This window comes from Gadus macrocephalus, chromosome 1 (assembly GCF_031168955.1).
Source record: "Gadus macrocephalus chromosome 1, ASM3116895v1".
NCBI classification, from domain to species: domain Eukaryota; kingdom Metazoa; phylum Chordata; class Actinopteri; order Gadiformes; family Gadidae; genus Gadus; species Gadus macrocephalus.
In genome coordinates, this window is record NC_082382.1 from 9,559,623 (window position 1) to 9,572,154 (window position 12,532).

The window sequence follows — 12,532 nt, forward strand, 5'->3', positions numbered from 1 at the left end:
ACTCAGTAGTGTCGTTGAACCGTAGTGTGGTTGAACCGTAGTGTTGTTGAACATCCCCCTACTGGAAGCGGATGTACTTTCATTCTTCTGTTATTGTTGTGAACCAGCATGTGTCGACTTTGTATGTGAAATAGTATTTGACAACTACCCGTAATCGTTATGTAGGTGACGCTAAACCTTTAATTCACCGCAATTATTTTGAAATATAACTAACATATTTCAATGCCTACATGTTGTTAGCTACCTTAGCATATGTGTAGCCCTGGTAGGATAGCTACAACACCGCTATACTGTCTAACTGGATCTATAACGCAAGGGTAACCGAACGAACCTTCGCTACGATAACGGTTGAAATCAGCTCTAATAAGGAGGATGCTACTATGATCTTGCGTGGTTTTCTATAGCAACATGATTACCATTGATGATAAATGAGTTGTGGGATAGCTAATGGGTTAGCCACGCTACTTTAGCCGCTACCAGAATATGCGCTCTTTTCCTAAACAGCGCTAGAACCCAATAGTGTGATCTCGCTTTTTGACTTGTTAGCTAACTTTGTATTTTTACTGTCACGAGTACTACAAAAAAATACATATTTCAATACTAGTTTTTACTTTCTTCCTTATTTTAGGCCGACTAAGCTTCACTCATGATGAACTTTGACGGTCTTGACCAAGGGATGGGCGACTACTCGCCCACCCTCCATGGGTCCTTGGACACCGGGATGGAGCCTTCGATGGACCCCCGGATCACTCAGAATATGATGCAAGGCGTGGAGATGGACTCAGAGGGACTGGCGGTTGAAGTGCCCGAGTCTGTGCATCTTTTAGAGGGCATGTTCTCTGAGTTGCACAGTGTTGCAGCAGAAGTTGGCATCCCAGTTACTGCAACTCATTTTGATCTACAAGAGGAGTTGCTCTGGATGGGAAATCACAGAGTAAGATACTCAGCTGATTTTTAGGAGACATATTTGAATATATTAACCCGATAGAATTGTTAGTACATTAATAAACCATTTATTATTGGCTTTAATTCCGTTCTAAGCATTACCTAACGGTTAACTAAGTTATAATTGACTAATGGTTAATGGTAACTACAGTAATCGTGTTCAGATTAACCTTCACCCAAACCCCTATGCTAATGCTCTATAATGATCTTTATAACTGCATAACTAATGTTAATGAATGTTTAGTTAACAAACTCTTATTTTAAAGTGTTACCAATTTTATTTATAAATGTATGTATTGCTCACTTACTCAACTGTTTTATTTCTTTAGGGTCATGCCAGTTCCTTTTTCGGGCCTACGATGGGCCGATATTCGTCTTTCCAAGTGCACTCAGCTGATGACATCCGCCAGATCCATAGCTTAGAAACGGGTGTGCTCTTCCTGTCAAAGACCAATCTCAAATGTTGTACCCGTGGCGGCTTTGTCATGTTTGATTACCCGTAAGTAACATAAGAATCCAGACTTCTTTTGCAATAGCCCCTTTTGAAATGATGTTAAACATTGTTTGCTTCCAACAGGATGGATGAAGGAGCAGATATGCACAGCCTCCTTATGACGGACACCAACACTCTGATCATGGGTGGGCTGCACAACTATATAGTAGAGTTTGACTTGAATACTGTTCAAGAGACTCAGAAGGTGATTCCATCAGCGTTGTGGACATTGTTGATACATCGATTCCCGGCTTACTTTGAAAGTAACATTGTTAGTGTGTGTGTGTGTGTGTGTTCGCATGTTTGCTTTCATTGGCAGGTTACAGTGGAGATGCCTGGAGTGGCAATCATGCGGCAGTCCAGTCGCTTTTTCTTCTGTGGTCACACATCCGGGAAGGTGGGTGTGGACTAGGTCCTTCTCCTCGGTAAGCGTGGACGTCAACACGCTGGGAAGGTGGGTGTGGACTAGGTCCTTCTCCCCAGTGAGCGTGGACGTCAACACGCTGGGAAGGTGGGTGTGGACTACAGGGGTATTCCATCAAAGTTGCTAACGAAGGCGGCGCTTAGTTGATTAAGCCCGGTTAGAACTAACGCCAACTTCCACCTGAGGCCAAGGCCGTTCCATCAACCCAATTCACCCACGCCTTGCTCAGGCTAGTTCAAGCCAGGCTTACGTTATTGTGGATTACGCACGCTCACGAGATATGTAACCAACTGTTACGACCCCTCCTGTGGTGTCCAGGGGGAAGAGGGGGGGCAACAATTAATATTAAACCGGGTGTTTAAAGAACGGAAGAGAGTAGCAGGATTTAAACCAATTTACCATTTATTGACCATAAATGAGTCCTATGTCCAGAACCGTGAATGTCGAAATCATGGATCAAATGTCCGAAAAGGACTGAGTGGGATCTTTTCCAGAGGCGAACAGAAGCTGCTTGTGGAGGTCTATGAGGACAAGTACAAGCATATAATAACTCAAAAAGGGAACACCGTAACCATTAATAAAAACAGGGAGGCCGCCTGGCGATCTTCTGAATAAAGAAGTAGTAGGCTATTAAGCGTATCATATTTACATTTAATATTGTCCGTAGATTTGTATTCAGGGAGATAGTCTCGAGGTAACGTGTCAGACTTGCAGCCGGTCGTCCGGGGTCAATCCCCCCCTAATTAGTAATTTAGGAAGGATTACTGGAGAAGTCAAACAACTTTGCATGCCTTTTATTTTCCATTTCTTTGAATTTTCTAATTGGCTAACCATAGTATCTATCTCAACAGAGGTTGTCTCGGCTACCTGCCGAGAAACTCACCTGAAAGAAATTTAAGTGGCTGACAATTTCCAATGCAGCAGTGTCTCAATTTCCCTATCAGTAACATTAATATTAACTTTACCATGGGTTTTTGCAAGTTATATTTTGGTTCTGGGGATATTGTAAGACATATTTATTATATAAAAAGTAAATTGTTAGGCCTAATTTCTCTGATATAAAGGAAATTACAAAAATGAGCCAACGGCAAAAATTGTAGGACGTAGGCCTACTCAGGACGCAAACTCGCTTCGCCCGAACCTCAGGGCAAATGCTAGACCACTCACTGAACTGCTAGTTCACAAATTTGACAGAATACATAGTCTTAGATGAAAATGTGTTGAGAAAATATCCACGATAACGATAGGTAGCAATTCATTTAATTACTTTTTTTGCATAATTTAATCTTAGACCCTTAGTGAAAATATACGCTGTTTGTACTTCATATATGTACATTTATGACAATGAGGACTAGGCTTGGCGGAACCTTCTGATGGTACACTTGTTTCCGACAGATGGGACTTCTCTGAAACACCGCTCAAGTAAGCCTGACAGTTAATGGAACGCGACTCTAGCTTAAAGTAGCGAGGCTAAGCGAAATAAGCCCGGCTTTGCCTTTAGCTTGGTTGATGCAATACCCCCTAGGTTCTTCCCCCCAGTGAGCGTGGACGTCAATACGCCGGGAGGGTGAGTGTGGACTAGGTCCTTCCCCCCAGTGAGCGTGGACGTCAATACGCCGGGAGGGTGAGTGTGGACTAGGTCCTTCTCCCCAGTGAGCGTGGACGTCAATACGCCGGGAGGGTGAGTGTGGACTAGGTCCTTCTCCCCAGTGAGCGTGGACGTCAACACGCCGGCCTTGCATCAACCCTCCCTCCTCCGCCCAGGTGACCCTGCGAGACATGCGCACCTTCAAGACGGAGCACGAGTTCGACGCCTTCTCGGGCAGCCTGTCCGACTTCGACGTCCACGGGAACCTGCTGGCGGCCTGTGGCTTCTCCAGCCGGGGGATGAATGGGCTGGCGTGCGACCGCTTCCTCATGGTGTACGACCTCCGCATGATGCGGGCCGTCACCCCGCTGCAGGTCCACGTGGACCCGCTGTTCCTGCGCTTCATCCCCACCTACACCTCCCGGCTGGCCATCATCTCACAGTCAGGTGAGAGAGAGAGAGAGAGAGAGAGAGGGGGAGAGAGACAGAGAGAGAGAGACAGAGAGAGAGAGAGAGGGAGAGAGAGAGAGAGAGAGAGAGAGAGAGAGAGGGGGGGAGAGAGAGAGAGAGAGAGAGAGGGGGGGAGAGAGAGAGAGAGAGAGAGAGAGAGAGGGGGAGAGTGTGTGTGACTCTTGGTTAGTCAGTCCTTTAGCAAGGCTGTTAACTATTCTGTCTGTTACAGATGTTGTTTAGCAAAGCTAAATCCATTGATCCACTTCTCCTCCCACCACCAGGCCAGTGTCAGTTCTGTGAGCCCACGGGGCTCGCCAACGTGGCAGACGTCTTCCACGTGAACACGGGGGGCCAACTGCTCATGAGCTTCGACGTGTCGTCCAGCAAGCAGGCCCTGGCCTTCGGGGACTCTGGGGGGGGCGTGCACCTGTGGTCGGATGCGCCCGAGGTGTCCTACAACGACTACTCCCGCGAGACAGAGTTTGCCCATCCCTGCCTCGTGGACTCGTTGCACCAGCTGGACTGGAACCATGAACTGCTGCCCCTGTCCCTCATCCCCACGCCCCTGACCAGCGCGGAGCAGCTGCTGTCCGACTGGCCCACCCCCATGGTCACCCCCAGGCCCAGGTTAGGCACTGGCCATCTCTATGGCCCCGCAGTGATTCCAGTTGGACCGTTGGTGGCAACCCTTGTGTCGGACGATACGACTCTGTGTCCTACATGAAGATACAGAGTGGACGTTTATATTCAGTGTATCTTATATTCGGATGTTTTCAGACGATGAAGCTTATTTTCACGAACAACAGTTTTTTTTATATCTTTATTCTACTGCATATGTATGAACTAACATAAGCTCTTCTTTGTTTACCACTACAGGCGATCGCCTGCTGTCGACCCAGAGATCCTACGAACGATGAAAACTGTCGGTTTCATTGGCTATGCCGCCAATCAACGCACCCGTCCTCGCAATCAGGCGCGTACCAAACCCTCCACTCGTGTATTTGATGCAGAGCAAAAAGCTCGAGGGTTCGGTTCCTAATGACAATGTATTCCTGGTGTTTTGTTTTACCTAGGTACCGTACAAGATTAAAGAAGTGGAGCTGGACTACGATAACTACAATCAGGTGCCCGAATCACCCATCGGCCGAGAGGAAGAAACACACCTTTACATGGTGCCCAAAAAGTACAGAAAGGTTAGACTCAACAAGGACTTTCCCTTTCTCGTGCTTGAGGTGACTCCATCGTCTGTTCTGTTTCTAACACGCCCGTTTTTTTTGACCGGGTCATACCCCACAGGTGACCATCAAATACTCTAAACTCGGACTGGAGGACTTTGACTTCAAGCACTACAACAGAACCCTGTTTGCAGGCCTGGAGCCGCACATTCCCAATGCATACTGTAACTGCATGATACAGGTAATGACTTCCTGTTGTGAAACATGGTTCCCTCTTCTCGATGATTCGTTTTCACCGGTAGTGCCAGCGCTGTGTTTGCTGACGGCTCTGCCCGTGGACGCGCCAGGTGCTGTACTTCCTGGAGCCCATCCGCTGCCTGGTGCAGAACCACCTCTGCCAGAAGGAGTTCTGCCTGGCCTGTGAGCTCGGCTTCCTCTTCCACATGCTGGACCTGTCCCGCGGTGACCCGTGTCAGGTAGACCCCCACACCACAGTACACTCGCTGGGTAGAGAGTGTACCGTCGAGGCTCGGTCCGGATGGCAGGCACCCGGCTTCGATTCCCGCCCAGGGTCCTTTGCTACGTGTCCTTCCCTCAGATCTCCCCAACCTTCCTGTCCATCTCACTCTATCATAAAGCATAAAAATGCAAAAATAAAAATCTTGGAGAAAAAAAAAAGAAAGCAACAGAAGCCTAATCATCTTCACGTCAGTGCTCCAGGTGTAGGATGCGCATTCACAAAGCATTAAAAGCCAGAAGCCAATCTCCCTCCCGCCTCGCTCTCCCACGCAGGCCAGCAACTTCCTGCGGGCCTTCCGCACCATCCCCGAGGCCTCGGCGCTGGGGCTGATCCTGGCCGACTCGGACGAGCAGACGGGCAAGGCCCGGCTGGGCCGCCTCATCCAGAGCTGGAACCGCTTCATCCTCACGCAGCTGCACCAGGAGACCCAGGAGCAGGAGGGCCCGCAGGCCTACCGCGGAGCCAGCAGCAGGTTGGCACGGCCCCCCCCCCCCCCCCCTGTCCCCGGATCAGCCCCGTCTGACCCCCCCTGCTCCCACCCCCTCACTCACTCTGACTGACCCGCTCCCACGTACCTGGGGCGAATGTCTGGCTGCGACTTGGTCAGGATCGGGGGTTCCTTCGTCTGCTTTTAGGGTTCTTCCACGTTACCTCAGGGTCTAGAATACGGCGCTAGAACGCGTCACAGAGAGGAGAGTCTGCTGCTGCGAAGCCACAGGCTGGAGCCCTTTAACGGAGGTGTTGACCCCCCCCTGTCTCCTGCGTGTGTCTCAGTGCTGCAGGCTCGTCGGGGGAGTCTGTGATCGGCCGGCTGTTTGGCTGCGAGGTGGAGAACAGCAGCCTGTGTCGCTGTGGCAAGGAGACGGTGCGCACCTCCCTCACGCTGCTCTTCACCATGCACTACCCCGAGCACAACCCCCACGGTGAGCCCCCCCCGTCCCCGTCCCCCCGTCTGGGCCGCTGCCCAACGGAGATGGAGCTTTGTATCCCAGGAAGTTTCATTTGAATACTGCAATCATCTTTTCAGCCTTGTTGACCAATTACGGAATTACGTCTGGCTCTAGACCTAGGGGTGGTGGGGGGGGGGGGGGTTGGGGGCTCTTTCTTGCGCTAAGAGGGCAGCGGATTACTGAGGTTGTGTTCCTGTTTTGTGTCCCGGGGCAGAAAAAGCGGTGAAAGAGCATGACTTTGTGGAGATCCTGAAGAAGAGCATCTGTCTGGAGCAGAGCACGCAGGCCTGGTGTGAGAACTGTGAGAAGTACCAGCCAACGGTAGGTTGCCCCGGCGGGGGAACCAGCTACTGAGGAATCAAGGGCCAGACAAAAGGGGTGGCAAACAGAGGGTGTCGTCATATGGCATTCACACATTATCTTACTTCCTTAACGCGACGCAATGCGTGTGATGTAATGCTTAAGGTGAAACGGGTAGTGCAGATGGAATGTGTCTTTGGGCTGTCAGGATTTGGTTAATATGAGGAAGGGTGTGGATGGAATTGGTTTCGCTTTCCCTGTGTAGAAGAGGGCAAAATGATCGTGTTTCGGATGTGAAACAAAATACACATTTGTTTTTAACTTTTTTTAAGGACAGTTCCGGTATTTTTAACATTGAGCCCCCTTTCTGGTTTGTCAAGGATGAAACGGAGTGGTTGACACTGAAATGTTGACTTGGTCCTGCCTCGGGTGTTTGGCTCATTTCGATCCGCCCCGGCCTGTTATCTGGCTACGAGCATTCACAAACATGTCCTTAAAACCACCCTAAACGTTCGTTTTCAGAAATGTGCAACTCACTGTCAGCCACTCTATTTCATCCTAGACAAACCAGAATGTTCCAAATACCGGAATGGTCCTTTAAGTCTTGAAAATATGACCCAAGCGTAACTTCCTTTGGTTTCTGCTTGTCTCCTGATACAGGTGCAGACACGCAACATCCGGTGTCTCCCCGACGTCCTGGTCATCAACTGTGAGGTGAACAGCGCCAAGGAGGCCGAGTTCTGGAGGGTGCAGGCCGAGGTGAGTGGCGAGACGGTGGGAGTAACGCTGCGCCTCTCTCCGGCGGTCACTAACGCTGTCCCCCCCCCCCCTCTCCTGTGGACCCCAGTATGCCTTCAACAAAGCCAAGCAGAAGGAGGCCGCAGAGCCCCCGAAGCCCAAGGAGCCGGAGCCGCTGCCTACAGAGTGGTGCCACGAGTAAACGCCCTCCTCCGCCCTACGCCTGTTGAATCCACCGGCCCTTGTCCGTGCACACACTGAGCGGACTCTTTTCTTCTCCAACCCCCCCCTTCCAGCGGGGAGGACATGCGCGGCAGCGAGGGCATCACCTTCAACACGCGGGCGGAGGACCTGCGCCACGTGTGGATCCCCCTCACCATGAAGATGACCATCAGCAAGACCCAGAGCCTGGAGGTCGTCAACTGGCCCGAGGCCGAGGAGGTGAGGCGCTGGGGGGACGGCTGGGACCAGTCGCTGGTTCAGCAGGGAACGTGTTGGTAGTCCCTGATGCCGCTTTTCCCCCGAAAAGTACCTCTTCGACGTGGGCGGGTCGCATGGGTCGCATAGCACGCATGCGCGAAACTGCGCATGCTTATCCACGAGACGCATAGACAGACAGGGATACACAAGGAGCGTCTCCACCTCTGTCTCGCGCTCGTCCAGTGGCGTCACTCTCTGGCCAATCAGTGGCCAGCAGCCTGTTTACTTCACACAGAGCGGCAGAGGCGAGGCGAGTTGAGCTGGTACTGTCGGGTTCAGGAATGCAATTGGTGCGTCTCATGATCATATGTGTTGTTTTAGTTTGTTTCCGGCGGCTCAGAGATAACCCCCTTTTTGGTTCCGAGGTCTTGCTGAGGTCATTTGACATTATTTACGACAATACAAATTATAAATCAATGGAAACGATAACTATATGATTTCATATAACAATGAACTCAAACCCAATCCAGTAGAACCCCATAGATTACTATTCCAATGATTGGTCCTTCTCTGCAAAAATATTCCAGTCAACAAGCTGGAGGCAAGTTTTCAAACCAACTTTTAATGGACTGGCAGATATGCTCCTGATCATTCCCAAATCCGTCGAGGCATAAAGGCTTTTCCCGATCCTCCAAACGCGAGAGGCTCTTGCTAAAGAAGGGTGTCTGTGGCTCCCTCCTGTAACGCGCTGCCTCTGTGTCGCCCCCTAGCTGAGCACCGCAGAGGAGGAGGACGGGGCCTGCCTCTTCGACCTGGTGGTCACCGTGCCCCACCTGCTGGACGCCCGCACGGGGGGCAACCTGGTGGCTCACATCAAGGTGGGGGAGACCTACCACGTGAGGAAAGAGGTGAGTCACTCACACGCCCCGCGGCCAGAGTGGGACGTCTTGTAGAGGAGGCCGATCCGGCATCCGCACAGGTGGGACGGCGTGTCTGGCGGAACCTGAAGTCTGTGTGTCCTGTCCTTGCAGGGGGTGACACACCAGCAGTGGTACCTGTTCAACGATTTCCTCATCGAGCCCGTGGACAAGGTCCGTATTCTGGTGACGTATGAAAGCGGATGTTCCCATTTGTTTTGTTTAAAGTTTGAGGTGGTGTTTTATTTGAGGGGATTTTAAGGAACTGTTGTTTTTCTGACAGACGGAAGCAGCCCAGTTTGATGTGAATTGGAAGGTGCCGGCCATTTTGTACTACGCCAAGAGGAACTACCACTCCAAATACGACCTCCGCAGTAAGTCTACGGCTGTTTCTATCGATCAAGCTATGAATGGCATCATTTAATATTCCAGAAGAGGGTTTGAGGCGACGTTCCTCACGATGAGCGCCCTGCTCTCTCCTCGCCTAGTTAAGAACCCCATCGAGGCCAGCGTCCTGCTGACCGAGGCCTCGCTGGCCCGCAAGCAGAGGAAGAGCCACGCCACCTTCATCCCCCTCATGGTCAGCGAGATGCCCCAGGCCGGGGACCTGGTGGGGCTGGACGCTGAGTTCGTCACGCTCAACCAGGTGGGTCTGCCATGGAGGAGCACGGCTCCAGACTCACCTTTTACACCAGGGGCCGGGGGCCACTCACCTTTCACATAGCAGGAGAAGCACATTTTTTGGTCGAACAAAAATTGGGGGAATGCGTCGATGCTTTATTTAATTTTTAAATGAAGTGCAAAAAATGTACCAAATCCTCCTGTACGTACATTGAACCTTGTCGTATGACGTTCTTACACATTAGCATTAAGTGGTTATCGTCCGGCGTCTTGACTCCTTCCTATGTGAACAGGAAGAGGCGGAGCTTCGCAGCGACGGCACCAAGTCCACCATCAAGCCCAGCCAGATGTCTGTGGCTAGGATCACTTGTGTGCGCGGTCAGGGCACCAACGAGGGGGTGCCCTTCATCGATGACTACATCTCCACCCAGGAGCAGGTACATTAGGAGGCCAAAGGATCAAAAGATCCGCTGTATGCAACACAGACACAGATTTACATTTATCTTTTAATCTTCTGCAGGGAATTTGAATCCCAAGTAGTTTAGTTATTTTGAATGTGTAAAACTTGTGCTTTCACACTTCCTCGTCGAAGGTGGTGGACTACCTGACCCAGTACTCGGGCATCAAACCAGGAGATTTGGATGCCAAGATCTCCTCCAAACACCTGACTACCCTGAAGTCCACGTACCTGAAGCTGCGGTTCCTCATCGACACCGGCGTGCGCTTCGTGGGCCACGGGCTGCAGAAGGACTTCCGCGTCATCAACCTACTGGTACGCTGCAGTACATGTGGGGTTGAAGCCTGTGTAGTCAGTGCTCATGTTGTGTTCAGGTAATGTACGTTATATTTCCATAGCTTGCGGGGGCCCTACTTGGTTACAACTAGTTATGGTTATAAAAGGTGATGTGCACGTTTATAACTTACTTTCTAATAAGTTTGTTGCAACAGGAATATGCATTTGTGTCACTCCGATCGCGTCTCATTCTCTGCATGTATCTTCTTAGGTTCTGAAGGACCAGGTGGTGGACACTGTGTACCTGTTCCACATGCCCCGCAAGAGGATGATCTCTCTCCGCTTCCTGGCCTGGTACTTCCTGGGTAGGTCGGCGCGCGGCTCCTCGGCCAGCCTGTCCTTCCACTTTCACGGTTAACCGTGTCTCCTGGAGCCGGAAGTCACCCCCAGGTTCCCTGTCCCCTGTCCCCAGACCTCAACATCCAGGGGGAGACCCACGACAGCATAGAGGACGCCCGCACCGCCCTGCAGCTCTACAGGAAGTACCTGGAGCTGAGCCGCGGCGGCGGGACGGACGAAGTGAGGAAGGCGCTGAAGGGGCTCTACGAGAAGGGCCGCAAGATGGACTGGAAGGTGCCGGAGGCGGACGCCGGCGACGGTCACGGTAGCCCCAAAAGTACGACTGGACATTGAGGCTCGATGAGGCCCGCCCGGGGCGAAGGGGTCCTGGAGGAACGGGAGGGGGTCAAATGAGAGCTGCAGAATGCGGGCTCGCCAACGTTGATTGACAGCCCTGTCTTTTGTCGTCCCCGTCAGGCGGTGGTGTGTTCCCGTCTGTGATGTCGCTGTGAGGAGCTGACGCCTTCCGCTCCAAGAGGGTTAGCAGACCAATGTAAATACGTTCTCCTGTACGTTGTACACTTTTTTTCTGGTGCTCGTACCGTACAGGTGAAACTATTTGACATATCAAGGAATGAGAACATCTCGGTTCCCTCAGTTGGGACTTTTTTGCGTCTAATTCTTTATTGAACGTGAGCAAAGTGGATAAAATACCAATGTTTTTTTTGTATGTAAATAAAGTTGATTTGATGACCTTGAAATAGATGTCATTATTTAGGGCTTTTTCAATTTAATAGATGAGCTTGTTTGTTAATATTTAAGGTTGAATAACTTAAAATTCAACCTTAAAGTAATAATCTTACTCAAAGCTATGCAACACATCCAACTATAGGAGTCTGTGTTTCAACTTGACACTCTGCTGTGGTATGGGTGAGGACGTGCAGTGTCAGGTGTGAAGCTACCAAACAAGTTTTAAAAAGGCCCTGCACTAGTTTAGCCAAACATCCTTAATGGCAATTGCCTCTTTGTTTAACAAACGACTCCATCTAGTGGTCGTATTTGGTATTATGCACATTATATTAAAAATAGATCATAGCCTCCAGACAGTAAGTCCAGCCCAGACTTTGTTTATAACCCTATATTTCCCCTGTGGGAGAGAGTCATCTAATGTTTATATTAATTCAGGAGAATTTCAGGCACACTAGAGGCCTTCATGTCTAGAGACAAAGTGATGTGCTATGAAACACGCCTCCACCTAGTGGCTGCCCAAGTCCCGTAGGAAATGGGTGACCTAGTAAGCAAACCTCAAGTTAACATCTGGTTATGGGAAATGGGTGACCTAGTTAGCAAACTTCAAATTAACATCTTGTTTGCAAACCTCAAACTAAAATCTGGTTAGGTGAAATGGGTGACCTAGTTAGCAAACCTCAAATTAACATTTGGTTAGGTGAAATGGGTGACCTAGTTAGCAAACCTCAAATTAACATCTGGTTAGGTGCCAAGATACTTGCCTAAAGTCTTGATGCAACGGTTCCACTCCAGCAGACTAAGGCAATATATCGCCAACTTGTTCTGACGAATCGCAGTCAAGAGAGCAAAGGCCCCCACAGAAGAGACAAACTCCACAGAATGAATGTATTGCAAACCTTTTTTTATTCATAGTAAATGAAAAGTGTGCCATTCAGTGAGTGACAGAGAGACGGTCAGGGCTCGTTATGGGACAGGCAGGATGTCTTTGGTCCATACTTAGTGACAGGAGGGGGGGGTGGGGGGGGGGGTGTTAAATGAGAGGAAGACAAGGCACTTTAGTTTCAGTTTGACAGTATAGAAGAAAAGTGAAAAAAGGACATGACATGTACACTGGAAGGCTGCATGGAGGAAAACTTCCACACAGAAAATAAAATATTCTAATATGA

At 50.2% G+C, this 12,532-nt stretch overlaps 1 protein-coding gene across 4 annotated transcripts; it reads left to right on the forward strand.

The window, feature by feature from the left end:
* On the forward strand, nucleotides 1-11,377 carry pan2 (poly(A) specific ribonuclease subunit PAN2). Of its 4 annotated transcripts, none has more exons than XM_060048871.1 (26): nucleotides 1-161; nucleotides 629-934; nucleotides 1,275-1,444; nucleotides 1,523-1,643; nucleotides 1,758-1,835; nucleotides 3,627-3,897; nucleotides 4,185-4,530; nucleotides 4,780-4,876; nucleotides 4,977-5,096; nucleotides 5,200-5,319; nucleotides 5,426-5,554; nucleotides 5,871-6,070; nucleotides 6,373-6,521; nucleotides 6,763-6,869; nucleotides 7,509-7,607; nucleotides 7,696-7,784; nucleotides 7,883-8,027; nucleotides 8,777-8,914; nucleotides 9,038-9,097; nucleotides 9,207-9,297; nucleotides 9,412-9,569; nucleotides 9,838-9,981; nucleotides 10,137-10,316; nucleotides 10,549-10,642; nucleotides 10,750-10,953; nucleotides 11,094-11,377. In XM_060048871.1, exons 2-26 carry the CDS (start codon nucleotides 647-649, stop codon nucleotides 11,126-11,128), a joined length of 3,633 nt encoding a protein of 1,210 aa, XP_059904854.1. In that variant the 5' UTR covers nucleotides 1-161; nucleotides 629-646; the 3' UTR covers nucleotides 11,129-11,377. The 4 variants fall into 4 exon arrangements, with proteins under 4 accessions (XP_059904854.1, XP_059905089.1, XP_059904936.1 ...); XM_060049106.1 differs by having other exon boundaries at nucleotides 10,750-10,941; XM_060048953.1 differs by having other exon boundaries at nucleotides 4-121.
* The last annotated feature ends 1,155 nt before the right edge of the window (nucleotides 11,378-12,532 follow it).